The sequence below is a fragment of the Lipotes vexillifer genome, unplaced genomic scaffold, assembly GCF_000442215.2.
Source record: "Lipotes vexillifer unplaced genomic scaffold, Lipotes_vexillifer_v1.1 scaffold137, whole genome shotgun sequence".
Classification (NCBI taxonomy): Eukaryota; Metazoa; Chordata; class Mammalia; order Artiodactyla; family Lipotidae; genus Lipotes; species Lipotes vexillifer.
In genome coordinates, this window is record NW_006775780.1 from 658,840 (window position 1) to 686,208 (window position 27,369).

Here is a 27,369-nt window from a genome sequence, read left to right on the forward strand (position 1 = left end):
CTGCTAGATATCAATACTCTGGGAAACCTTGGAATTCACGTGTTGAAGCTGGCACAGCCTTTATCTGCCCAGGTCCCTGAATGAAAGCACAGAGCAGAGCTGCCACTGACTTGAACACCTGGTTATTGCAGAGCAGCCACTGAGCCATCATACACTATGGGTCCATTTGTTAACATACAATCTTTGTCACATACTTATACTTTTAAAAAATTCATTGCTTATGTGAAATTCAGATTTAACTGGGCACCCTGTATTTTCTGTTGCTGAACCTGGCAACCCTACAATAAGAAGAATCACGTTTAAAGTCCTCATTTATCCATATAGAAACTTGTATATGAATGTTTATAGCAGGATTATTCATATAGCCAAAACGTAAAAACAGTCCAAATGTCCATCAGCAGGCAAATGGATATGCAAAATGTAGTATACCCATATAAAGAATAACATTTGGCCATATAAATGAATGAAGTGCTGGTACATGCTACCACATGGATCAAACTTGAAAACATTATGCTAAGTGAAAGAAGTCAGTCATGAAAATTCATACACTATATGATTTCATTCATATGCAAATCCAGAATAGAGGAATGGTAGAGATGTAGAACATAGATTAGTGATTGCATGGGGCTGGGAGTAGAGGGAATGAGAGAAGAGGGAGGGTAATAGCTAAAGGACTCATGGTTTCTTCTTGAAGTGATAAAAATGTTCTAAAATTGTGGTAATGATTGCACATATCTGTGACTATTCTACAAGTCGTTGAATTGTACACTTTAAATGTATAATTATACATTTAAAATTATAGCATATGAATTATATCTCACTAAAGCTGGTTTTTAAAGAGTCACTTGTTTCATTTTAAAAAGATACACATGAAAAAAAATCTTTTTCTTTGTAGGTATCAGTGAGTGAAATCAAACAATATTTATCAAATATATTGGAACAAAAAAAATCAATTAATGTGATCAATAAAAAAGAAAATCTCTTAGAAAAAAAGAAGAATCAGCATAAATTAAGAATAAAAGGAATTCGAAATAAACATATGTGGAAAAGAAGTAAAAATCATTGTAAGTAGAATGCCCTCTCACAGGTAAATTAAAAATGACTTCATGTACTCTAAAATCAAATTTTGTAGCTACATTCCAAAAAGTCTTAGGATATAGTCATAAAGAGTTATACACACAAAAGCCTTAAATTTTGTCAGTTTTTGTCCACTGACTTAATTTAGAATTTGTACTGATAATAATAAGCAAGGTTGATAATTAAGACTCATGAATAAAAAAACCCTCCATAATTATGTAAATAAAACATTTCAGAGATTCTGCTAGTAGAAACCCTCATACTTTAAAGAAAATCGAAGTTAATAATAGTGCTCCTTTTTTTCTGGTCTAGCAATCTAAAACTGTCTCTAGTAAAGACATAACTGATTAGTTGATAGATTTCTCTGGATGCAGGAAGAGTCTAGAAAATATAAACAGTGGAAGCGCGTGCTCACCTTCCCGAGGTACACTTTCCCCTTCGCGAGTAGAGCCTGGGTACAGAATGTCACCATCCTTTGCCTAATTTCATCAAACAAGCCTTCTGACAGGTCTCCCATGAAGCTTTCTCCTGGCTTCAGGGCATCTTCTCCAGTATGACCCAGCCATGTGGCTGACAGGGTCATGGTGCTCGGCCAGGTGTCAGGCCTGAGCCTCTGAGGTGGGAGAGCTTAGTTCAGGACATTGGTCCACCAGAGACCTCCCAGCCGCAAGAAATATCAATCGGCGAGAGCTCTCCCAGAGATCTCCATCTCAATGCTAAGACCCAGCTCCACTCAATGACCAGCAAGCTCCACTGCTGGACACCTCATGCCAAACAACTAACAAGACAGGAACACAACCCCACCCATTAGCAGAGAGGCTGCCTAAACTCATAATAAGTTCAGAGATACCCCAAAACACACCACCAGATGTGGTCCTACCCACCAGAAGACAAGATCCAGCCTCATCCATCAGAACACATGCCCTAGTCCCCTCTACCAGGAAGCCTACATACCACACTGAACCAACCTTACCCACTGGGGGCAGACACCAAAAACAACAGAAACTACAAACCTGCAGCTTGTGAAAAGGAGACCCCAAACACAGTAAGTTAAGCAAAATGAGAAGACAGAGAAATAGACAGCAAATGAAGAAGCAAGGCAAAAACCCACCAGACCAAACAAATAAAGAGGAAATAGGCAGTCTAACTGAAAAACAATTCAGAGTAATGATACTAAAGATGATCCAAAATCTTGGAAATAGAATGGAGAAAATACAAGAAACATTTAACAAGGACATAGAAGAACTAAAGAGCAAACAAACAATGATGAACAACACAATAAATGAAATTAAAAATTCTCTAGAAGGAATCAATAGCAGAATAACTGAGGCAGAACAGATAAGTGACCTGGAAGATAAAATAGTGGAAATAACTACCGCAGAGCAGAATAAAGAAAGAAGAGAATTGAAGACAGTCTCAGAGACCTCTGGGACAACTTTAAATGCACCAACATTCAAATTATAGGGGTCCCAGAAGAAGAGGAAAAGAAAGGGACTGAGAAAATATTTGAAGAGATTATAGTTGAAAACTTCCCTAATATGGGAAAGGAAATAGTCAATCAAGTCCAGGAAGCACAGAGAGTCCCATACAGGATAAATCCAAGGAGAAACATGCCAAGACACATATTAATCAAACTATCAAAAATTAAACCCATAAGGTTAACAGCTGATCTTTCAGCAGAAACTCTGCAAGCCAGAAGGGAGAGGCAGGACATATTTAAAGTGATGAAAGGGAAAAACCTACAACCAAGATTACTCTACCCAGCAAGGATCTCATTCAGATTCAACAGAGAAATTAAAACCTTTACAGATAAGCAAAAGCTAAGAGAATTCAGCACCACCAAACCAGCTTTACAACAAATGCTAAAGGAACTCCTCTAGGCAGGAAACACAAGAGAAGGAAAATACCTACAATAACAAACCCAAAACAATTTAAAAAATGATAATAGGAACATACATGTCGATAATTACCTTAAATGTAAATGGATTAAATGCTCCAACTAAAAGACATAGACTGGCTGAATGGATACAAAAACAAGACCCGTAAATATGCTGCCTACAAGAGACCTACTTCAGACCTAGGAACACATACAGACTGAAAGTGAGGGGATGAAAAAAGATATTCCATGCAAATGGAAATCAAAAGAAAGCTGGAGTAGCAATTCTCATATCAGACAAAAAAGACTAACATAAAGACTATTACAAGGCACAAAGAAGGACACTACATAATGATCAAGGGATCAATCCAAGAAGAAGATATAACAATTGTAAATATTTATGCACCCATCATAGGAGCACCTCAATACATAAGGCAAATGCTAACAGCCATAAAAGGGGAAATCGACAGTAACACAATCACAGTAGGGGCCTTTAAACCCCACTTTCGACAATGGACAGATCATCCAAAATGAAAATAAATAAGGACACACAAGCTTTAAATGACACATTAAACAAGATGGACTTAACTGATATTTATAGGACATTCCATCCAAAAACAACAGAATACACTTTCTTCTCAAGTGCTCATGGAACATTCTCCAGGACCGATTATATCTTGGGTCACAAATCAAGCCTTGGTAAATTTAAGAAAATTGAAATCGTACCAAAGATCTTTTCTGACCACAACACTATAAGACTAGATATCAAGTACGAGAAAAAAACTGTAAAACATACAAGCACGTGGAGGCTAAACAATACACTACTAAATAACCAAGAGATCACTGAAGAAATCAAAGAGTAAATTTTAAAAATGCCTAGAAACAAATGACAATGAAAACACCACAACCCAAAACCTATGCGATGCAGCAGAAGCAGTTCTGAGAAGAAAACTGAAATCCTATCGAGTATCTTATCTGACCACAACGTTATAAGACTAGATATCAGTTGCAGGAAAAAAACTGTAAAAAAGACAAAACACCTGAAGGCTAAACAACACACTACTAAATAACCAAGAGATCACTGAAGAAATCAAAGAGGAAATCAAAAAATACCTAGAAACAAATGACAATGAAAACACGACCACCCAGAACATATGGGATGCAGCAGAAGCAGTTCTAAGAGGGAAGTTTGTAGCAACACAATCCTACCTCAAGAAACAAGAAAAATCTAAATAAACAACCTAACCTTACACCTGAAGCGATTAGAGAAAGAAGAACAACAACAACAAAAAAAAAACCCAAAGTTAGCAGAAGGAAAGAAATATGAAGATCAGATCAGAAAAACATGAAAAAGAAATGAAGGAAATGATAGCAAAGATCATTAAAATTAAAAGCTCGGTCTTAAAAGATAAACAGAATTGATAAACCGTTAGCCAGACTTATGAAGAATAAAAGGGAAAAGACTCAGATCAATAGAATTATAAATGAAAAAGGAGAAGTAACAGCTGACACTGCAGAAATACACATGACCATGAGAGATTACTACAAGCAGCTATATGCCAATAAAATGGGCAACCTGGAAGAAATGGACAAATTCTTAGAAAGCATAACCTTCCGAGACTGAACCAGGAAAAAATAGAAAATATAAACATTGACATTATAAGCATTGACAATATAAGCATTGACATTGAAACTGTAACTAAAAATCTTCCAGCAACAAAAGCCCAGGACCAGGTGGCTTCACAGGCAAATTGTATCAGACGCTCAGAGAAGAGCTAACACCTATACTCCTCAAACTCTTCCAAAATATAGCAGAGGCAGGAACACTCCCAAACTGATTCTACGAGGCCACCATCACCCTGATACCAAAAGCAGACAAAGAAGTCACCAAAAGAGAAAACTACAGGCCAATATCACTGATGAACATAGTTGCAAAAATCCTTTAAAAATACTAGCAAACAGAATCCAACAGCACATTACAAGGATCATACACCGTGATCAAGTAGGGTTTGTCCCAGGAATGCAAGGTTTCTTCAATATATGCAAATCAATCAATGTGATACACCATATTAACAAACTGATGGAGAAAAACGATATGATCATCTCAATTGATGTAGAAAAAGCTTTTGAAAAATTCCACACCCATTTATGATAAAAACTCTCCAGAAAGTAGGCATAGAGGGAACTTACCTCAACATATTGAAGGCCATATATGACAAACCCACAGCCAACATCATTCTCAGTGGTGAAAAACTGAAACCATTTCCACTAAGATCAGGAAATAAGACAAGGTTGTCCACTCTCATCACTATGATTCAACAAAGTTTTAGAAGTTTTAGCCATGGCAATCAGAGAAGAAAAAGAAATAAAAGGAATCCAAATTGGAAAAGGAGAAGTAAAGCTGTCACTGTTTGCAGATGACATGATACTATACATAGAGAATCCTAAAGATGCTACCAGAGAAGTACTAGAGCTAATCAATGAATTTGGTAAGGTAGCATGTTACAAAATTAATGCACAGAAATCTCTTGCATTCCATTCACTAATGATGGAAAATCAGAGATAGAAATTAAGGAAACACTCCCATTTACCATTGCAACAAAAAGAATAAAATACCTAGGAATAAACCTACCTAAGGAGACAAAAGACCTGTATGCAGAAAACTGTGACACTGATGAGAGAAATTAAAGATGATACAAACAGATGGAGAAATATACCATGTTCTTGGATTGGAAGAATCAGCATTGTGAAAATGACTCTACTACCCAAAGCAATCTACAGATTCAATGCAATCCCTATCAAACTACCATGGTATTTTTCACAGAAATAGAACAAAAAATTTCACAATTTGTATGGAAACACAAAAGACCCTGAATAGCCAAAGCAATCTTGAGAAAGAAAAATGGAGCTGGAGGAATCAGGCTCCCAGACTTCAGACTATACTACAAAGCTACAGTAATCAAGACAGTATGGTACCGGCACAAAAACAGAAATATCAATCAATGGAACAGGATAGAAAGCTCAGAGATAAACCCATGCACATATGGTCACCTTACATTTGATAAAGGAGGCAAGAATATACAATGGATGAAAGACAGCCTGTTCAATAAGTGGTGCTGGGAAACCTGGACAGCTACATGTAAAAGAATGAAATTAGAGCACTCCCTAACACCATACACAAAAATAAGCTCAAAGTAGATTAAAGATCTAAATCTAAGGCCAGACACTATAAAACTCTTAGGGGAAAGCATAGGCAGAACACTCTGTGACATAAATCACAGCAAGATCAGTTTTGACCCACCTCGTAGAGAAAGGGAAGTAAAAACTAAAATAAACAAATGGGACCTAATGATACTTCAAAGCTTTTGCACAGCAAAGGAAACCATAAACAAGACCAAAAGACAACCCTCAGAATGGGAGAAAATATTTATAAATGAAGCAACAGACAAAGGATTAATCTCCAAAATATACAAGCAGCTCATGCAGCTCAATATCAAAACAACAAACAGTCCAATCCAAAAATGGGCAGAAGACCTAAATAGACATTTCTCCAAAGACAATATACAGATTGCCAACAAACACATGAAAGGATGCTCAACATCACTAATAATTAGAGAAATGCAAATCAAACCTACAGTGAGGTATCACCTCACACCGGTTGGAATGGCCATCATCAAAAAGTCTACAAATAATAAATGCTGGAGAGGGTGTAGAGGAAAGGGAGCCCTCTTGCACTATTGGTGGGAATGTAAACTGATGCAGCCACTATGGAGAACAGTATGGAGGTTCCTTAAGGAACTAAAAATAGAACTCCCATATGACCCAGCAATTCCACCACTGAGCATATACCCTGAGAAAACCATAATTCAAAAAGAGTCATGTACCACAATGTTCACTGCAGCACTATTTACAATAGCCAGGACATGGAAGCAACTTAAGTGTCCATCGACAGATGAATGGATAAAGAAGATGTGGCACATATATACAATGGAATATTAGCCATAAAAAGAGATGAAATTGAGTTATTTGTAGTGAGGTGGATGGACCTAGAGTCGGTTATACAGAATGAAGAGAAATATCTGGAAAGGGATAACAAATACCGTAGAAAGAGAAAAAAAAAATACTGTATGCTAAAACATATATATGGAATGTAAAAAAAAAAAAAAAGGTTCTGTGGAACCTAGGAGCAGGACAGGAATGAAGATGCAGAAATAGAGAATGAACCTGAGGACATGGGGAGGGGGAAGGGTAAGCTGGGAGAAAGTGAGAGAGTGGCATGTACATATATATACTACCAAATGTAAAATAGATAGCTAGTGGGAAGCAGCTGCATAGCACAGGGAGATCAGCTCGGTGCTTTGTGTCCACCTAGAGGGGTGGGATATGGAGGGTGAGAGGGAGATGCAAGAGGGAGGGGATATGATGATATATGTACACGTATAGCTGGTTCACTGTGTGATACAGCAGAAACTAACACACGATTGTAAAGCAATTATACTCCAATAAAGATGTATTAAAAAAAGAAAATATAAACAATGTCTCCATAGATTCTGTGTGCAGGAGTTAACTGGTGCTCAATTATAAAATTTAAGACCCATTTTCAACATTTAAGTCTGATACATGAAAACTTTCTCTTTTCTAACAGATATGTATGAGTTTCTATAATTTAACATCTTATTTAGGAGAGGGAATCTTCTTTGGCAGAGATAAATTAAGAATATCAGTTTTTAATGGCACTATAAAAATATGTACATATCTTAAAGTTCTTTTAAATCTAAATCATATACATTGAAACATACATTTGACCATTTTTTGGCATAGAAACATGGGCTGCCTTTTATTTAGCATTGGTCTACTGATTGGCATTTCTAGTATAAACCACACTCAAACTGTATCATCTATGATTTCCCATCTCAGTTTTTTAATGAAAAAAGGAGCTAAAAACATTTATGGAACAAGTATGGGCAAGATCCTTCCAGATATTTGCAGACTTTCCCCCTAGTCATTTAAAATGCTTTGCCTACAATTAAATTTGATAACTTTTAGTGGCTCACCTTATCATGTTTTTTCATAATATTTCAATCACTTTACATAGAAACAACATTTTCTTTTTGTACTTATTCTGGTAAGTTTACATATTGTTTGGTTAAATTCTGTAATTATAATAACAGCACAATTGATACAAATAGATTTGGGATCAAGCACTCCTGATCTTTGGTAAGTATGCAAAGGGTGGGAACAGAAGTAACACCTGTACTAAAGAGAATCCCACTGGCCACAAACTAGTTCAATATGCTGTGGACATCGGTCAGTAAGTTGGATAGAAGACATGAAAATCATTGATTAATTTGGCGAATAAGGTAGGTAGAGGTTGTTTAAGAGAGCTTCTGCTGTTTAAAAGAGTAACTAATGTCACCTTCAAATGAAATCCCTTTCCCTTATATGGAACTGGCTATATTATACCTAATAATAATAGATAATAAGCTAATTCTAATTGAGCATCCCCCATATTTTTTAATGTTCACTTAACTTAAGATAGGTTATATCATTTCCACTTTGTAAGGTGTGAAACTTGCAACACAGAGAAATAATTTGCTTAGCATTATAAAACCAATATTTAGTAGGGAAACTAAGATTTGAACTTAGATGGTCTGGTCTTAGATGGTCTGGTGTCAAAGTCCTCTAGCTCTTAGCCACTATACCATATGCATCTCACAAAAGTATGCTGACAATATTAAGAAATTTTAATCCCTTGCTTCTCAAAATGGCTTAGGGCAAATATTGAACTGTATGGTAAAGATGCTCAATTTCCTGAGCACCAAATTAACTTGAAGATTTTCAGGGAAATAAATAATGGTAGGGACTACCCTTGTGGTACAGTGGTTAGGAATCCACCTGCAAATGCAGGGGACACGGGTTCGAGCCCTGGTCCAGGAAGATCCCACATGCTACGGAGCAACTAAGCGCATGCACCACAACTACTGAGCCTACACTCTAGAGCCCACGAGCCACAACTACTGAAGCCCGCGCACCTAGAGCCCGTGCTCTGCAACAAAGACAAGCTGCCGTGATGAGAAGCCCGCGCACCACAACGAAGAGTAGTCCCTGCTTGCCACAATTAGAGAAAGCCCGTGCCCAGCAACAAGAATCCAACACAGCCATAAATAAATAAATTTATGGGGAAAAAAATAATGGTAAATAATTGAAAACATTTTCATTTTAGAACTAACAGTATAATGTATGCAGTAGATTTCAAAACTCACACTTTGAATTATCAAACCTAAGACTTTAAAGAAATGTATTCCTGTCCTCCACATCTCTAGGGAGCGTACATGCATTCATTGATGCCTACCTAAATGTTTCAAGGACATTTGAGAACCCCTGTCTTATAATAGTCATAACATCCATTCATCAAGATTTACACAAATTAGAAAATGTTTCCTTCTGCCAGAAGTAAACATAGAAAAGTGATCACTACTAATAAAAGCAATAGATAGAAATTGAGAACCAAGGGATTCCAGAGGAGAGAGAGGTTAGTTTTGGAGCTGGAAGGACTCTTACTGACCTAGTCTGTCCTTGGTCTTTATGAGAGTCTTGCTTCGACAAAGATTTTTTAATGTTTTTAATCTTAATATTTTAAGAGTATTTTTCCCACATTTACTCAAAAAGACTGGTTGACTGCTCATTTGAAGAGTTGGCTCTATATAGGACATAAAAATGTTGACATGCATGTTACTTGAAGTAGCAGGTAGGATTTTTGACAGGAAACAAATGACACATTTAATTTGAGTCATATGGGGACTTCCCTGGTGGCACAGTGGTTAAGACTCTGCTCTCCCAATGCAGGGGGCCTGGGTTCGATCCCTGGTCTGGGAACTAAATCCCACATACATACCTCAACTAAGAGTTCACATGCCACAACTAAGGAGCTGGTGAGCTGCAACTAAGGAGCCTGCCTGCCACAACTAAGACCAGACACAACCAAATAAATTTACTTTTGAGAAGTGATTTATTTATTTATTTATTTTTATAGATCTTTATTGGAGTATAATTGCTTCTCAGTACTGTGTTAGTTTCTGTTGCACAACAAAGTGAATCAGCCATATGCATACACATGTCCCCATATCCCCTCCCTCTTGAGCCTCCCTCCCACCCTCCCTATCCTACCCCTCTAGGTCATCGCAAAGCACCGAGCCAATCTCCCTGTGCTATGCTGCTGTTTCCCACCAGCCAACTATTTTACATTCTGTAGTGTATATATGTCAATGCTACTCTCACTTCACCCCAGCTTGGCCCTCCCACCCCATGTCCTCAAGTCCATTTTCTATGTCTACCTCTTTATGGAAAACAGTATGGAGGTTCCTTAAAAAACTAAAAATAGAACTACCATATGACCCAGCATTCCTACTACTGGGCATATACCCTGAGAAAACCATAATTCAAAAAGAGACATGTACCGCAATGTTCATTGCAGCACTATTTACAATAGCCAGGACATGGAACCAACCTAAATGTCCATTGACAGATGAATGGATAAAGAAGATGTGGCACATATATACAATAAATATTTTTTAAAAAATAAAAAATTAAATTTATATGAGTAAAATTTAGTCAAGGGCCTATTTCTAAAAGTGCAGACAGGGTGTGGAAAAACCTAGGATAGTAACCGCAGTGGCATTACCACCCCTAGGTCTGCAGGGTCTCAGGGCAGTAGTGGCTACTGGGATGCTGAGAAAGAAAGCAAGAGGTATGTGGAGAGGACCCTCTGACAGAACTATGATGTGAGGTCAAGGGACTAAGCCAGCCTGCAGCAACCCAGACTTGGGGAGCTGGAGAATAAATACTCCTACCTCGTTCTCTTCCTACCCTTCGTACTTCCAGCTGGTGCCTCTCAGCCAAATCTAACCAGAAGCTGGAGGGCAAGGGAGTCCTTTGAAGAAGCCCATATGGGCATAGAGCAGGATGGACTGGCTCTAGAAAAGCAATCAGAAGACAACCAACACACCAGGTTTTCCAGACAAGGGAAATTAAATGGCATGAACTAAAAGGATGAGGACATTTAGTGGCATGCATTAGAAGCATAGTTATTAAAAGTAAAATTACAGAACCTTAGAATTAGAGGTCATCTAGTCTAGTATCTTTCATCAGATATTCCTGGCAGACGACACCAGCTCCTACTTAAATACCTGTGACTAAGCTCACTGTATCATACAGGGCAACCTGTGACATTATTTAATATATCTCTTTCTTATAAAGTTAGCTTCCATTACACCAAAATCCCTTCCCCACAGTGATCTTAGGCAGCTGGAGATGGACAGAATAATCCCGCTATGGGTATGGACTCCAGCAATGGAACTGTGCCTCCCCTTCACTGGATACTGTGGCTCGTGCATATTGTTTCTAAGATCCTGTGAGTTGTTTCTGGCCGCCACTCATAGCGATTAACGCATAACAAACTTAGAGCAAACTGAAATCTTTTCACACCTAAAGGTACTAAGCCAGTGTATCAATCAGGGTTCAACCAGAAAAAAAGAACCAGTAGGAGAGATATATTAAAGGATTTATATTAAGGTATTGGCTTATGCGATTATGGGAGCTGGCTGGGCAAGTCCGGAACCCACAGGGTAGTTTATCAACAAGGCAGACTGGAAGTCTTGGGCAGGAGCTGAAGCTGCTGTTTACAGGTGGACTTTTTTCTTCTTCAGGGAAAACTCAGTTCCATTCTTAAGGCCTCTTAACTGTTTGAATCAGGCCAACCCAGATTATTTAGGATAATCTCACTTACTTAAAGGTGCCTGCTAAATACCCTCACAGCAAAAACTAGTTTCATGTAGAACTTAATAACTGGAGACTCTACTCGCCAAATAGATTCATAAAGTTGACCATCACAGCCAGATATCTCCTAATCCTTATGTGTTCACTAAATTTTTGAATCTAAGTGAAATCTTTTACATTTATGTCTATTTGTTTCATTGTGTTCATGTGGGACTATTTCAACCTATCAATTATATCAATCAAACTCTCCTAGTTTTCTGTCGTTCAAATTTTTGACAAGCACGCCCTCCAATCTTTTACCCAAATTCTTGTTACAGACGTTAACCAGACAAGACCAAGTTTAGAGCCTAGAGCCCACAATAATCCACCATAAATCTCTAATATTATATTTACCCACTGATAACAGAAAAAAATCTACATGTGTTGAGGTTGAAAAAATAAAATTTTCGTTATCAGAATGCCTTGTACAGAGTGCACTGCCCTTGTTTGGGAAGATGCCTTAATAAGCATTGGTAGATAGAAGGTAGGCAGACATGCCTTCCTGATCCCCCACCTTCAACCCTACACAGAAGCCTAGTGTCAGGGACAGTACCTATGAAATCAGTAGTTAAGAAAGTAGAGGAAGCCATGGAGAAGTAAACTTCCTTGGAAGATTTACAAGCTATGAAATGAACCAGAAATATGGGTTATACATGGTTGTAGAGCTGGCTAAAAACCTTGCTAAATCCCATTCTCATTCAGTTCCCATTTCAACATTTTGTGTACAGGATATCATAAAAAATGGGATATAGGTGTTTTATATAAATGCTACTCTCCAGACTTGTTAGTCCTTCAGAAAAGAAAACTTAGATTGAACCTAACATTCTCAAAAAACTTCCTGATTCTTAGTGATAATATCTCCTTAACTCAAGGCTCACAAATTGTGTATAAAAATTTGTTCAAAAAATGAAAGAGAAATTAAGGAGATTGGCATCAAGCTGGTTCTAGAATATGAATATATTTTTCTACATCTTGAAAATAGGAGAACTATCTACCAATTTTCAGATCTCTATCACTTTTTCCTTTACCTAGAGGTTGTCAAATATAACCAATAGCATTTGTTTTCCCTTTAATTCAAGGCAAGATCTGTGCCTGGCATTGTGTCTGTCACATACTTAATATGAATAAATATTTGCAGAATTAAATTGAGTTGAATTCTTCCTATATAGAGCTAGGATGTAAACTCAGATCTTCTGACTGCAAGTTCAGCATTCTCTACAATATACTACAATATAGGTGCTACATAAAAATAATAAAACCTTACAGTTTTAGAGTATGTTTGAATGGTGTTTTATAGTTGAACACAATGCTTTCATATCCCATTACATTTTTTTAACGGCATGCTCATTTTCTCTCAGGGTATCTTATCACTAGAACTTCAATAACTAATTCTTCTTTCTGAGTCAGAATTGAGTCTAATAGAGTAATTATCTTTATTAAATTGTTAACAAGACAAATCAATAATTAATCATGCAGTGGGAACAGTGGAGCCTATTCCTGCAGGCAACTGGAACACTAGTTTCTTTGTCCTTCCTGACCAGATCCTTCCTGGCATTTCTTGGAATTAATCATCATTAATTTTGGTGATCAGACCATACAGCTCCTGTGTTCTTGGTTGGAGGGGAGTGTCTTAGAATCCTGCTTTAAGCCAGGGTTGGCATTCTTTTTTCTCACTTCTAGGGTCTGTGACCAGCTAGGCTAAGTTTATCTTTTGTATTCCACTTTATTGACTGTGGAATGTATGTGGAGGACACTGGGAAGTGCCATTCAGATCCTCTCTTCAATGAGGGACTTGTTGCCCAGTTGCTGGAAGTGAAGTTCACAGACAGCCTTCAGCAGTCAGTCCCTTTAGAGACTGTCTCAGGTGCAGACAACTGCATAGCCCAAAGTTATGCCTTCTTCCTGGGAGAGGCAACTTCCAGTGACTAATCAATTCGAGAACATAAAGGCCTGACCATGTCAGTCTAACTTGAGATGAGTTAGAATAGACATGTTAGCTCCAGAGTACCCTCTGGGGTCAGGAAAGGGTTTCACTGGGCTTGTTACTGAGTCCAAGCTTGTACTACTTGCCACATGACAGGCCAATAAATCAAGAGACAAGTTAGTTGTTGGGGCAAGGAATAGAGACTTTATTCAGAAAAACAGCAGGCTGAGAAGATGGTGGACTACTGTCTCAAAGAACCATCTTACCTGAGTTAGAATTCAGGCTTCTTTTATACTAAGATTGAAGGAGGTATGGCTCATTCTTGCAAACTTTTTGGTGCAGGAATCCTTTGTTCCTGCAGCTGTCCAAATAGGTCTGGTCACAATGTTCCTATATACCACCAAGAAGACAATTATTATTTTCTGTTCTGCAACTTTTTATCTCTATATGAATGGAAAAGTGTTATACCTTCAAAGGTCAGAACTTTGAGAATGGGTTATCATGTATATTTCAGGCTATAAGCAACATTCTTTTACAAAAGGAGCAGAGCCAGCATGGCTGAGCACAGGCAACAGAACACAAGGGTTAGAATTAAAGGAATAGATCTGATATGGAGTCAGGTTTGTTCTTCTCTGTTGCAGGTTGCGTAACAGCTTCTCTTTCTGCCTAATCCAACTTCTTCACCAGGTGTGCTTCCCAAGGGCACTTCTTCTTTCTCTTTATTTTTATTTATTTATTTATTTATGGCTGCATTGGGTCTTCGTTGCTGCGCGTGGGCTTTCTCTAGTTGCAGTGAGCGGGGGCTACTCTTCATTGCTGTGCAGGGGGTTCTCGTTGTGGTGGTTGTCTTTGTTGCACAGCACAGGCTCTAAGCACACGGGCTTCACTAGTTTTGTCATGCAGGCTCAGTAGTTTTGGCTTGCATGCTCTAGAGCAGAGGCTCAGTAGTTGTGGCACATGAGCTTAGTTGCTCCACAGCATGTGGGATCTTCCCGGACCAGGGCTCAAACCCATGTGCCCTGCATTGGCAGGCAGATTCTTAACCACTGCATCACCAGGGAAATCCCAAGGACACTTCTTTTTTTCTTGCGTTATGCGGGCCTCTCACTGTTGTGGCCTCTCCCATTTGCGGAGCACAGGCTCCGGACGCGCAGGCTCAGTGGCCATGGCTCATGGGCCCAGCCGCTCCGCGGCACGTGGGATCTTCCCGAAACGGGGCACGAACCCGCGTCTCCTGCATCAGCAGGCGGACCCTCAAGCACTGCGCCACCAGGGAAGCCCCCAAGGACACTTCTTAATAAATACTCCAAACTCTTAAAGTCTGCTTATCAGGGAACCTAATCTGTGTACCATTTAATATCTTTCCTATTACTTAAAGTTTTTCTTTAAATCAACACAAGTTTTTTTGTGAAGGAGTTTATTTTAAAAGAAAATCACTAAAGATCTCCTATTCTGGCAAAATGGTGGTTTAATCCAATATGAAAATCCTACTGCTTACAAATACCTAAAAATGACGCCTAATATATGCCAAAACACATTTTTTAAATGAAGACCTGGGCTCACAAGAAACTGAAATTCCCAGGTGCTAGAAATAATGAAAAATAAGCATGTGAGTTGATGTTTTGGCAAGCTGTGATCAGAGCTGGTAATGGATGAGCCTTGGATTTTAAATCTCAGGGTGGGAAAATAAAAAAGGCATAAAGATCTTTGACAAGGAAATTGAGATAAAGAGTTATGAATAAAACTAAGAGTCTCATAGAGCTGTGCATACGGTGAAAGGGGAGATTAGGAAAAAACAACAAACCACCCACCATTATATGTAAATATTAAGGAAGCTTTTCCTCCACTTCGACTCTCACAGGGAAAAACATGTTCCTGGAAAATAACCTACACAATATCCCTGCACCTTATACAGATTTGAATTTGAATTTATGCCACTTGATTTGTGTGTGTGTGTGTGTGTGTGAACACTTTCAAGCCAATATGTTCACATACACAAATTTCTTTCCACCAATAAGACGATAAATCTGGAAACCTGAAAGAAGCAATACAAAATAACTTTGGGGAAACAATTCCACAATTCCTACATTAAAAGCCTTGTTGGGGGGGTGGAGTCAAGATGGCAGTGTGGGAAGACGTACAGTTAGTGTCTCCCCACAACTAGAGTGCCTGATGCCCGCTGGTGGGAGACCCTGATGCCCAAGGAGACGGGAGGAGCCCCCAAGTGAACCAGCTTGGTTCACAAGCCAGGGGTCATGCAGAAGCTCCTGCAGTAGGTGCTCTCAGTCCAAACCACTGGACTAACAGAGAACCTCAGACTCCAGGGGAATATTCATCAGAGTGAGGTCTCACAGAGATCCTCATCTCAGCACCAAAACGCAGCTCTACTCAACAGCCTAGAAACTCCAGTGTTGGAGGCCTCAGGCCAAACAACCAGCAAGACAGGAACAAAATCCCACTCATAAAAAAAAGGAAAAAAAAAATGAGACGGCAAAAAAATATGTCACAGATGAAGGAGCAATGTAAAAACCTACGTGACCAAATAAATGAAGAGGAAATAGGCAATCTATCTGAAAAAGAATTCAGAGTAATGATAGTAAAGATGATCCAGAATCTCAGAAATAGAATGGAGGCATGGATTGAGAAAATACAAGAAATGTTTAACAAAGATCTAGAAGAACTAAAGAAAAAACAAACAGAGATGAACAACACAATAACTAAAATGAAAAATACACTAGAAGGAATCAGTAACAGAATAACTGAGGCAGAAGAATGAATTAAGTGAGCTGGAAGACAAAATGGTGGAAATAACTGCCAAGGAGCAGAATAAAGAAAAAAGAATAAATAGAATTGAAGGCAATCTCAGAGACCTCTGGGACAGCCCTAAACACACCAACATTCGAATTATAGGGGTCCCAGAAGAAGAAGAGAAAAAGAAAGGGTCTGAGAAAATATTTGAAGAGGTTATAGTGGAAAACTTTCCTAACATGGGAAAGGAAATAGTCACCCAAGTTCAGGAAGCACAGAGAATCCCATACAGGATAAACCCTAGGATAATACCCTCAAGGTTCATCCATGTTTCATCTTTTTTGATGATAGCTGAGTAGTATTCCATTGTGTGTGTGTGTGTGTATATATGTGTGTGTGCCGCATATATATGTATATGTATATATATATATAACATCTTATTTATCCATTCATCTATTGATGGGCACATAGGTTGTCTCCATACCTTGGCTATTGTAAGTAATGAAGTGATGAATACAGGGGTGCACATATCTTTTCAAGTTAGTGTTTTCAAATTCTTTGGATAAATGCCCAGAAGTGGAATTTCTAGATCACATGGTAGTTCCATTCTTAATTTTTTGAGGAATCTCCATACTATTTTCCACAGTGGCTGCACCAATTTACATTTCCAACAGTGTATAAGGTTTCCCTTTTCTCCACATCCTCACCAACATTTATTTCTTGCCTTTTTGATGATAGCCATTCTAACGGGTGTGAGGTAATATCCCATTTTCCTAAAAGGTGAAAACAACCAAAGGCCAATAATTATACTTAACTTCATTAGTAATTGCAGAAACAAATTCAATAGCAAAGATTAATTATTTGACACAGATTAGCAAAACTAAAAGGTCAGATAGCCCCATGAGTGATCCAGAATGTGAAGAAACAAGAACCCTTATACATCACTAGTGAGAGCATAAGTTTTGTCCAACCTCTTTAAACAGCAATGTGGTAATATTTAGTAAAGTTTAAGATGCATATATCCCATACTTGGCACATGTACTTTTAGATAAATCCTCACACATCTGTAGAAGGAAATGTGCATGAGGATTTTTATTGTACAATTGGTTTTGGTAACACAGAAGTGGAAAAACCTAATGTGCATGGAATGAGTAGGATAAATAATGAAGCAATGAATACATAAAGTGGATTATACATACAAAGAATTTTAACCAGACAGTTGGTGCTGTTAAAATGAATGAATGAAACTTGCTTGGCTCAAGATGAATAAATCTCAAAAAGTGAAAAACCGGGCTTCCCTGGTGGCGCAGTGGTTGAGAGTCTGCCTGCCGATGCAGGGGACACGGGTTCGTGCCCCGGTCCGGGAAGATCCCACATGCCGCGGAGCAGCTGGGACCGTGAGCCATGGCCGCTGAGCCTGCGCGTCCGGAGCCTGTGCTCCACAACGGAAGAGGCCACAACAGTGAGAGGCCCGCGTACCGCAAAAAAAAAAAAAAAAAAAAAAAAAGAAACACCTAATTGCAAAAGTATATACAGTATGATGCTATTTATATAAAGTATAGAAATAATATTGGGTACATATATGTAGTAAAATAGCTACATAGCAACTTCAGGACAATAACCCCTCTGAAGAGGGAGCAAGGAGAAAGGATGCTGTGAGGAGGCTTGGGTGTTTCTGTACATTCTGTTTCCTTAGAGTTAATACCTAAAACAAATAAGGCAAAATGTCACCATCTGTTAAACTGTGTGTGTGAGAGGGGAGGGTTATAGTGTGTTTCACTTTCTGGATTTTTTTTTTATATGTTTGAAATATTTCATGGTTAATTTTTTAAGGGAAAAAAATGGAAATTAGCATCACTTGACACAAATAGAATTTACAGGTGAATATACATTAAATATATTAACTATCAAAGTATTAAAGTTTGTGTGTGTACCACTTAAAATTATCTTATGTACCCTTTGGGAAACAGTGATCTAAGGTGTTACAAATTAGCAAGTGCAGCTAAGTGTCAACCCAGCCACTTTCAGCAGGCACTCTTGCCCACCCCAGAGGACATGGGTACAGCATGTCACCATCTTTCTCTTGCCCCTGCTCCCACTCATTACTGAAAGTCTTCCTATTATCCAAGGCCTCCCACAAGCACTGTCTTCTTACATAATCTTGTCCAAACCAACCAGACTGGGCATTGTCAGGTATGCCTAATGATGCTCTGAATCATCAAGACCAGGTTACACCATGCTCATTATCTTCTGTTGGGGAAGGTGGAGGAATATACTGTATCCTTTTTAGACAGATTTCCATCAGAAAACAGTCAAAATAAAAAGGGATATGACTCATCTAATGGGGAAAATGATTTATATGAAACATATTTTTCAATAATGTCAGATAAATGAAGTATTACTATAAATAAACAACTTTAAAATATTTATAACAAATTACAATAAAATTATTTTAAAAATATATTTTAAAATTTTTTTATTTTTTCAAATTTTTCATCATTTGATAGTAACTTTGCATTTAACACATGAGTCTGCATATTGTGTAGCTCTAAGAAGTAGTATGAGCACAGACTCTGGAGTCAGACTGCCTAGATTTGAATCCTTGTCTACTGGGTACCAGCGATATGACCTTGGGTAGGTTACTTAACCTCTCTGTGCCTACATCACCTCATCTGTAAAATGGGAATGATATAGCACCTTCCTTTTACAGTCAGTGAGAAAACTGCCTGGGACCCAAGTGCTTTATAAATATTAGCTCCTATTTATAACTATAACTATAGATATATATTATTTTTGATTCTTCACTTGTTTTATAACCCATATTTCTTTCTGCTAAATTAAGAGTTTTAGATTGTGATTTGTATCTGTCAGAATCCCTCTTATTTCAAGCTTTGCTTAATACATACTTAAAGAGAAAAAAATTTTTTTCTACTGATAATTTGTCTACCATTTCTAAGAAATACCACTGGAGGTATTGATATCTGAGGACAATAATCTGGGGACAGAATGAATAAACTTGAGTGTTGTAAATATCAGTGCTCTATTCAAGTGTATTTGAGTTGATCGCATCTTTATCTGACTAAACTCTGCTGAGTCATTCTTTCTGGATGGAATGTTATTTTTAGAAATGGATCGTTATTCTCCCTCCTTATCTTAGATTGTATCTTTCTAGCAGACATTAAGGGCAAATGTGAAGAGCTCTTCTGATGCATTATTCAGAAAATCAGAAACTGAAGTTGGTTTATATTAAAGAAAAATAAAATTAGATAGATACAGTGTCTGTGGAGGCAAGATTTTCTGCAGGGCAAAGATTTTCCCATTTTATCTTTTTGTATCATTTTCATGGTGAAATCACCTGATGTTTAGTCAGACTAAAAGATATTCATCTCCTTTAACTCTCAGTGACAAGACATTCTTTTAACTCTCAGTGATCCTTTATGTGATTCACAACGTAACTATAATTTGAGATTCAAAATAATGAATTTATTATTCTTTTTCCTTTTATTTTTCTAGATAATTTAGATGGTATTTATATACTTAAATTTAAATGCTAAAGTTCTAGATTTTCTGGTGAAACATACAAGAAAGTGAGGAATGCAGGCTAGGGCAAGGGAAGGAGCTGAGCAAAGATAAGAGTTTCAGAAGTTTAAGGCTTTGAAGAACGAATTGCCCTGGAGGATTGCCCCCTTTGCATAGGCAAGGGAGCTGGGCTTTTTTACTCCCACATCAATCAGCCAATGGCTATAGGCCACCAGCACCTTGGAGGGTTAAATATATATGTTGAAAGACCTTGCCTTACTTGCTGAACCTCCTTGACTCCAATCAACTTCGTCTCTATTCAAACTCCAAAACAATTGTCTCTGATCAGAGCCATCTTCCTGCCACTTCTATTCTCTCTCTCTTTCTCCTACCAAACCTGGCTTCACCTTCACAATGACCTCAGTTCTCTCCTCCCTCTCCTTCTTCACCCCTCTGTCCGCTCTCCTCAGTATCACTTACTTTCGTAGCCAGCTTTGACTGTATGACGAGCCGTGACACTCAAGCTCTCATTCTTCAAGATACGCTGCCCCCCAATTCATTTGCATAGACTGTTTCCTCCAAATGGAACACCAGTTTCATCTTCTTGGCCTGACAAATCCCTACCTACGTTTTAAGAACTATCTAAAGTGCCATTTCATCTGTGAAGATTTCTTTATTTCATGAAGCCAGAGTAAGGGGCATGAAGTGGGGGGGCATTTGCTGTTTGTGGGCTTCCCATCATCCATTTTATCCTTCTCACCATCCTAATTTCCTCTGAGGAATTAGGTCTTCCCCAATGGATACATTTTTATAGGAAGATAATGAGAAGCCTTGTTTTCCCTGCTGACCCATCAGATTCATCATGGAGTCCTCCTCAACAGAGAGAGGAAGATCCTAAAAGGATTGGATTCTAGTCCATCCCAGTAGCAATATCTGCCTCTGCTTCCAGAGATACTTTGATTCCTGATCAACCCCATTGAGTCTATGAACCTCCTAATAAGTTTCTTTGGCTTAAGTCAATCATATAGGGTTTCTGTTGCTTACAAACAAAGAAGCCTCCTTTACTCCCACAGTGCCTTCTTATGTAGTGCCTACCACATGGCCTTGTAATTTTTGGTAAACATGTTTGTCTCCACCAGGCTAAGACACAATATCTAGCACTGTGTCTAACACCTGGTGAGTATCAGTTCATACCTATTAAATGAACGAGTAAATGTATGAATGACAGAGAACAAGTTGTCCTTCTTCTCATTAATATCTGAAACAAGCAAGTGGGCCATTTTTGTTCTAAAGATTTGCTTCTAGTCATTATGAACAAGAGGATTCTGCATGAATTCCACAATGGCAAGTGACAGGAATTAAGGAATAGACTTGATTAGAGAATTTTACAACTGAAGTATGAGCAGGAGAAGGCATAGATTCCCATTTCTCCCACCATCTCACAGAAAGGTAATCTGGGTCCAAGTATTTCTGGACATATGCAAGGTCTACCTACTACACTGTACTTTGAGTACAATCATGAGAAAGTGACCTTGTCAGAGGTGAGCTACTTGGGCATCCAGCTGCCTGGGAAAGTCATATGTCCAGCACCTGGAAACCTTGGGGGGCCATTGGAAATTTCAGTCCCTCTTGCTTTTAGAAGGTAGCCACTGATCTGACCAGAAACTGAATTTGGGTGCATCCTTTCTCACAGGGAGAAGGGACAGCTTGTTTTCCTTGTGATCTGGAGTTGGCATCAGTATTAGTTTGCTATGGCTGCCATAACAAAATACCATAGGCAAGGTGGCTTACACAGCAGAAATTTATTTTCTCACAGTTCTGGAGGCTGGAAGTCCACGATCAAGGTGTTTGCAGGATTGGTTTCATTCTAAGGCTTCTTTCCTTGGCTTACAAAGGGTCACCTTCTCAATGTGTCCTTACATGATCTTTTTTCTGTGCCCGCACGCTCCTGGTGTTTCTTCTGCTTATAAGGACACCTGTCGTATTGGATTAGGGCCCCAACCTAATGGCCTCATTTAATCACTTCTTTAAAGACCTCATCTCCAAATAAGGTTACATTCTGAGGTACTGGAGGTTGGGACTTCAATATATGAATTTTGAAGGACACAATTCAGCCCATAACAGTCCCCAAATTAGATAGGTAGTAATGATAATAAGACCGCAGAAGTAATAAAATATCTAGAACTCTCTACAAATTATATCTCTGACAAACACTGAAATACAAATTCATCTAGTTGGATCACTTTCCACAATTACTGCTGCCTTAAATACTTCTCTGGCACACCTATTTGCCCTTTTATTCCTGATGCTCATCCCCATCACTTCTCAGTCACCGTAGAGCCCCTACCAGTACAAAACTGTTGGCCATTCAAAGGACTCCAGAATCATGAAGGTCTTTTACATCAGCTTCAGAATGGTCTCCTCAAATCCACAAATCATTTCCTGACTGTAATTTTCCCCAAATTTTGAAATCATTAAACCATAAAAAGAAAATCAAAGTGTTGTCAAGATAACTTTCTCTGATAATTGAGCCCTCTTGTGTTAAAGAAAACTTGTATTTTAATACATTTGGAAAACCAAAATGAAAATTACACATAAAGGTAAAAGCCATGGCTAGAAATCTGTAGTGGTAAATCATTTCTCATATGTATATGGATGCAGAGTCAACCTTTCAAAATTTATTCTCACTCTTTAAAAGCATGTTAATAGGAGCAATTGCTATTCCAAACACAGATGAGTAGATTTTTCCCATTATTTTCCCTCTTTAATCATAAGTATAGGTGATATACAACCCAAAGCAGAAGTTAGACACAAAACTTGTCTGGTGTTACTAAATTGGTTGGATAACTTGAAGCATTCAAAATAGTTGTAAACTGGCTTTTAAGTTTTTTGTGTTTGGGTTTGTTTTTTAATTTACAAAAGAAAGTGCACAACTCTGATATCTTGTCAGGAAGAAGAAAAACAAGAACCACTTTAAAAGTTCTTTGTTGTCTTGTTAATGAGGCATCAAATCCCAGAATGCCTCTCCTTTAAAATGACTTCAGCAATCTTCAGAAAGTAAAACGGAGCTGGAGGAATCAGGCTCCTGGACTTCAGACTATACTACAAAGCTACAGTGCCAGACAGTATGGTACTGGCACAAAAATAATAGAAATATAGATCAATGGAACAGGATAGAAAGCCCAGAGATAAACCCACGCACATATGGTCACCTTATTTTTGATAAAAGAGGCAAGAATATACAATGGAGACAAGGCAGCCTCTTCAATAAGTGGTGCTGGGAAAACTGGAGAGCTACCTGTAAAAGAATGAAATTAGAACACTCCTTAACACCATACACAAAAATAAACTCCAAATGGATTAGAGACCTAAATGTAAGGCCAGACACTATAAAAATCTTAGAGGAAAACATAGGAAGAACACTCTATGACATACATCAAAGCAAGATCCTTTTTGACCCACCTCCTAGAGAAATGGAAATAAAAACAAAAATAAACAAATGGGACCTAATGAAACTTCAAAGCTTTTGCACAGCAAAGGGAACCATAAACAAGACGAAAAGACAACCCTCAGAATGGGAGAAAATATTTGCAAAGGAAGCAACTGACAAAGGACTAACCTCCAAACTTTACAAGCAGCTCATGCAACTCAATATCAAAAAAAACAAGCAACCCCAATCCAAAAATGGGCAGAAGAGCTAAATAGACATTTCTCCAAAGAAGATATACAGATTGTCAACAAACACATGAAAGAATGCTGAACATCACTAATCATTAGAGAAATGCAAATCAAAACTACAATGAGGTATCACCTCACACCAGTCAGAATGACCATCATCAAAAAATCTACAAACAATAAATGCTGGAGAGGGTGTGGAGAAAAGGGAACCCTCTTGCACTGTTGGTGGGAATGTAAATTGATAGAGCCACTATGGAGAACAGTATGGAGGTTCCTTAAAAAACTAAAAACAGAACTACCATATCACCCAGCAATCCCACTACTGGGCATATACCCTGAGAAAACCATAATTCAAAAAGAGTCATGTACCACAATGTTCATTGCAGCTTTATTTACAATTGCCAGGACATGGAAGCAACCTAAGTGTCCATTAACAGATGAATGGATAAAGAAGATGTGGCACATATATACAATGGGATATTGCACAGCCATAAAAAGAAATGAAATTGAGCTATTTATAGTGAGGTGGATGGACCTAGAGTCTGTCGTACAGAGTGGAGTAAGTCAGAAAGAGAAAATCAAATATGGTATGCTAACATATATATATTGAATCCAAAAATAAAAAAAGGTTCTGAAGAACCTAGGGGCAGGACAGGAATAAAGACACAGACGTAGAGAATGGACTTGAGGACACGGGGAGGGGGAAGGGTAAGCTGGGACGAAAGTGAGAGAGTGGCATGGACTTATATATACTACCAAATGTAAAACAGATAGCTAGTGGGAAGCAGCCACACAGCACAGGGAGATCAGCTCGGTGCTTTGTGACCACCTAGAGGGGTGGGATAGGGAGGGTGGGAGGGAGACACAAGAGGGAGGAGATATGGAGACATATGTATATATATAGCTGATTCACTTTGTTATAAAGCAGAAACTAACAAACCATTGTAAAGCAATTATACTCCAATAAAGATGTTAAAAAAATTAAAAATTAAAATAAAATAAAATGACTTCAGATGTGGTTCACCTAATCAGAGGTTTCAGTGAGTGTCATAATGGACTTCAAGAAGCACTGTGATACTATGGAGGGGTGTGTGTGTGTGTGTGTGTGTGTGTGTGTGTGTGTGTGTGTGTTGGGGTGGGGGCTCTAAAGCAGACTTTCCTTCTAACCAGCTTTCCCCATCTGTAAACTGGTGATATGTTTTGAAAATTGTGAATTGTTATATAAATGTTTTAATATATTATTATTGTAGCAGGTAAATTCCTGTTTCTTTATTTTCCTTAAATACTATAAAATTTACTCTGAGTCTCCATCCCACAAGGCAAATTATTATTGATATTCTCTCTGTGTGTCTTCTCCAAGGTCCAAAGTGTGTCTTGGCACACGTACTCTGCCCTCTTATTCCTGATGCTCATCCCCAACAGTTCTCAGGCTAGAAAGGTCTGAGAAAGGTTCTGGGGAGGAGGAGGGAGCCTTAAGCAGAGCAAAATTTTCAGGGAGATTCTCTCTTCCAATCCTAGGTACACAATGGTCATCTTGGAGATGCCCATTGCTCATGAAATCTTAAGGTTCAGACAAGGGATCTGAGAGCTGAAAGCCTGGTGTCTAAGATCCAGCCTGTAGAATACACCAGGCAACCCCTTCCCTTAGAGGCCTTGCTTCCTGTCTTCTGCTTGCAGGACTTTGTACCCTCTTCCCACACCGGGAACACCTCTCTCCCTCCTACCATCAGAAACATCTGTCTGTCTCCTCTACCCTCCAAGACCGTTCACAAAAGAGAGGAAGAGAGTACTTTTGTAGGCAGCTTCTACCATCTGACCAAAGGTGAGGTGATCTTGAAATGCAGAAGTTAGAAAATGAGAGAGAACCCCAAACTAATATTCCAGCACATTATTTTTAAAATATAAAACACAAAAATAATGTTATTTGTCCTTGTTCGTCCATATACAGTAAAAAAGCAAACAAAGAAAATTTTCACAGATGAAGGAGACCAGCTTTTTAAGATGGGCATCAAGATCCTCCAGCAGTCTAAAAGCCGAAAAGAAAAAGCAGAGTAAGTCCATCCAGCTACTTAAGCCAAGTTCAATTTCCAGGTTGAGAAAAAGGAACAATCCAAAATCTAATTTGTCATTAAAAGCTTACTGGTACAACAAGTAAGCTTATTTGCCTGTAAGCTTTTGTTTTTTAAAGGATCAAATGGTGTTTAAAGAATCCTACAAATTATCCAGCCTACAAATGGAAGGACTATGTGTGAAATTGTGGTCCCTACACATTAAATGAAAGGCAGAATGAAGGCACTGATCTGAGCATTCAGGCAAAAATATTCTGTTTTGGCTTTAATTGATTCAAATGAAATAAAACATGTATTATTTGAATTAGAGAAGTTATTGTTTTAGAATGCTTTATTCTGCCTAACAGCACCTGTACATCACTTTATGGTTTTCAGAGCACTTTCGTACATGTGACGCCATTTTATCCCCAGAACAGACTTATGAGTTAAGAAGAGTTTCATTTTTCCCCCTTTAAAAAGTTGAGAACAGAGATTTAAGGATGTTATAGTGAGGTGATCACAAATGCACAGCTGGGAGGTGACCAAGCCGTGGCCACATGGTCTCACACCATGTCCATTGTTTCTCTTTTCACTTGTCTATTTTGTCTAAATGGGAGGCAGAAATATCTTCTCCCCCCAGGAGAGGGGCACAACTTGAGGTGCTATCAACTCTCTAGTTAAAACCTTGGGATCACACTCTGGCTCTGCCATTACTGGTGTGATCCTGAGCAAGTTACTTAACTGCTTCGTACCCTGGATAATGCAATCAAGCTCTTAGAACAATCTCCTTAGTAATAAGGAGATAAGTGTTCGTTATTTTTATCTCTAGTCCTCTAAATGGTAAGTGGAAGGTGTGGCAGAGAAGAAGACAAGTGTGTCTTGAACCGTAATAGAAAGAATGGACTCTGAGCCTTCGACAAGGAGACTTCTTTTGTTTTCACACAAATTAGGCATACCAGCCCCACGGGAAGCATCCCAGAGCTGTGGTAACCAGCCCGAGGCAGGCAGCTGCAGAGTCCATGAATTCTTTCTGAAAACTCAAAGCCTTTGAGAAGAGTGTAAGAGTGTAGAAGATGAGGGTGGGGGTGGGGCACTCACCTGTGAACCTGGTTATAAAAACATCACAACGTCCATTTTTCAAGGTCCTTCTTTGTGTTAATGTTGTAGGCATTTATGTGTGGGATATTACTCATTGCTCACGATGATACTGTAAGACATAAATTATTATCCCCAAATTATGGAGGAGGAGATGGAAGGTCAAAAAGATTCTGATTTTTCCAAAGTGACAAGAAGAAGGAAGTAAGGGATTTGGTCCTCTCTCTAGGGAAAGTTAAATTAGAAGCTCTTTATAAGAGCAAAGGAAACCTTTCTCAGCAAAACTCAAGGCTCATGCTGAGCATTCCTGGGGGCTCTCATGATGAGGATGGAGTTAAATCAGACCCCAAACTACAATCCAGCCTGATGGGGAAGTCCGCTCACTCAGGTGCCAATGAGTAGATGAATAAGGATAGGATTTCTCAAGCTGGCCAGGCTAGATGAGAGAACAATGGGAAGGGCTGTTCCCTGAGATTTCAGACTAGCTCTGCCTATAGCCTGTGAACCCAAGATGAGGGGCTCTATCAAGTCCAAGGAAAGCCTAGATTCAGCCTGATGGGACAAAACCACTCTTAGAAGGTTCTGCTGAA

At 38.6% G+C, this 27,369-nt stretch overlaps 1 protein-coding gene across 1 annotated transcript in view; it reads left to right on the top strand.

Moving 5' to 3' along the window:
- Window positions 1-27,369, top strand: part of SEL1L2 (SEL1L2 adaptor subunit of SYVN1 ubiquitin ligase) — a 113,794-nt gene that overhangs the window by 26,392 nt on the left and 60,033 nt on the right. The window contains exons 3-4 of the mRNA XM_007450193.1: window positions 896-1,064; window positions 25,585-25,687. Of these exons, the coding sequence (XP_007450255.1) occupies window positions 896-1,064; window positions 25,585-25,687 (272 nt within the window). The remainder of the gene's footprint in view (window positions 1-895; window positions 1,065-25,584; window positions 25,688-27,369) is intronic.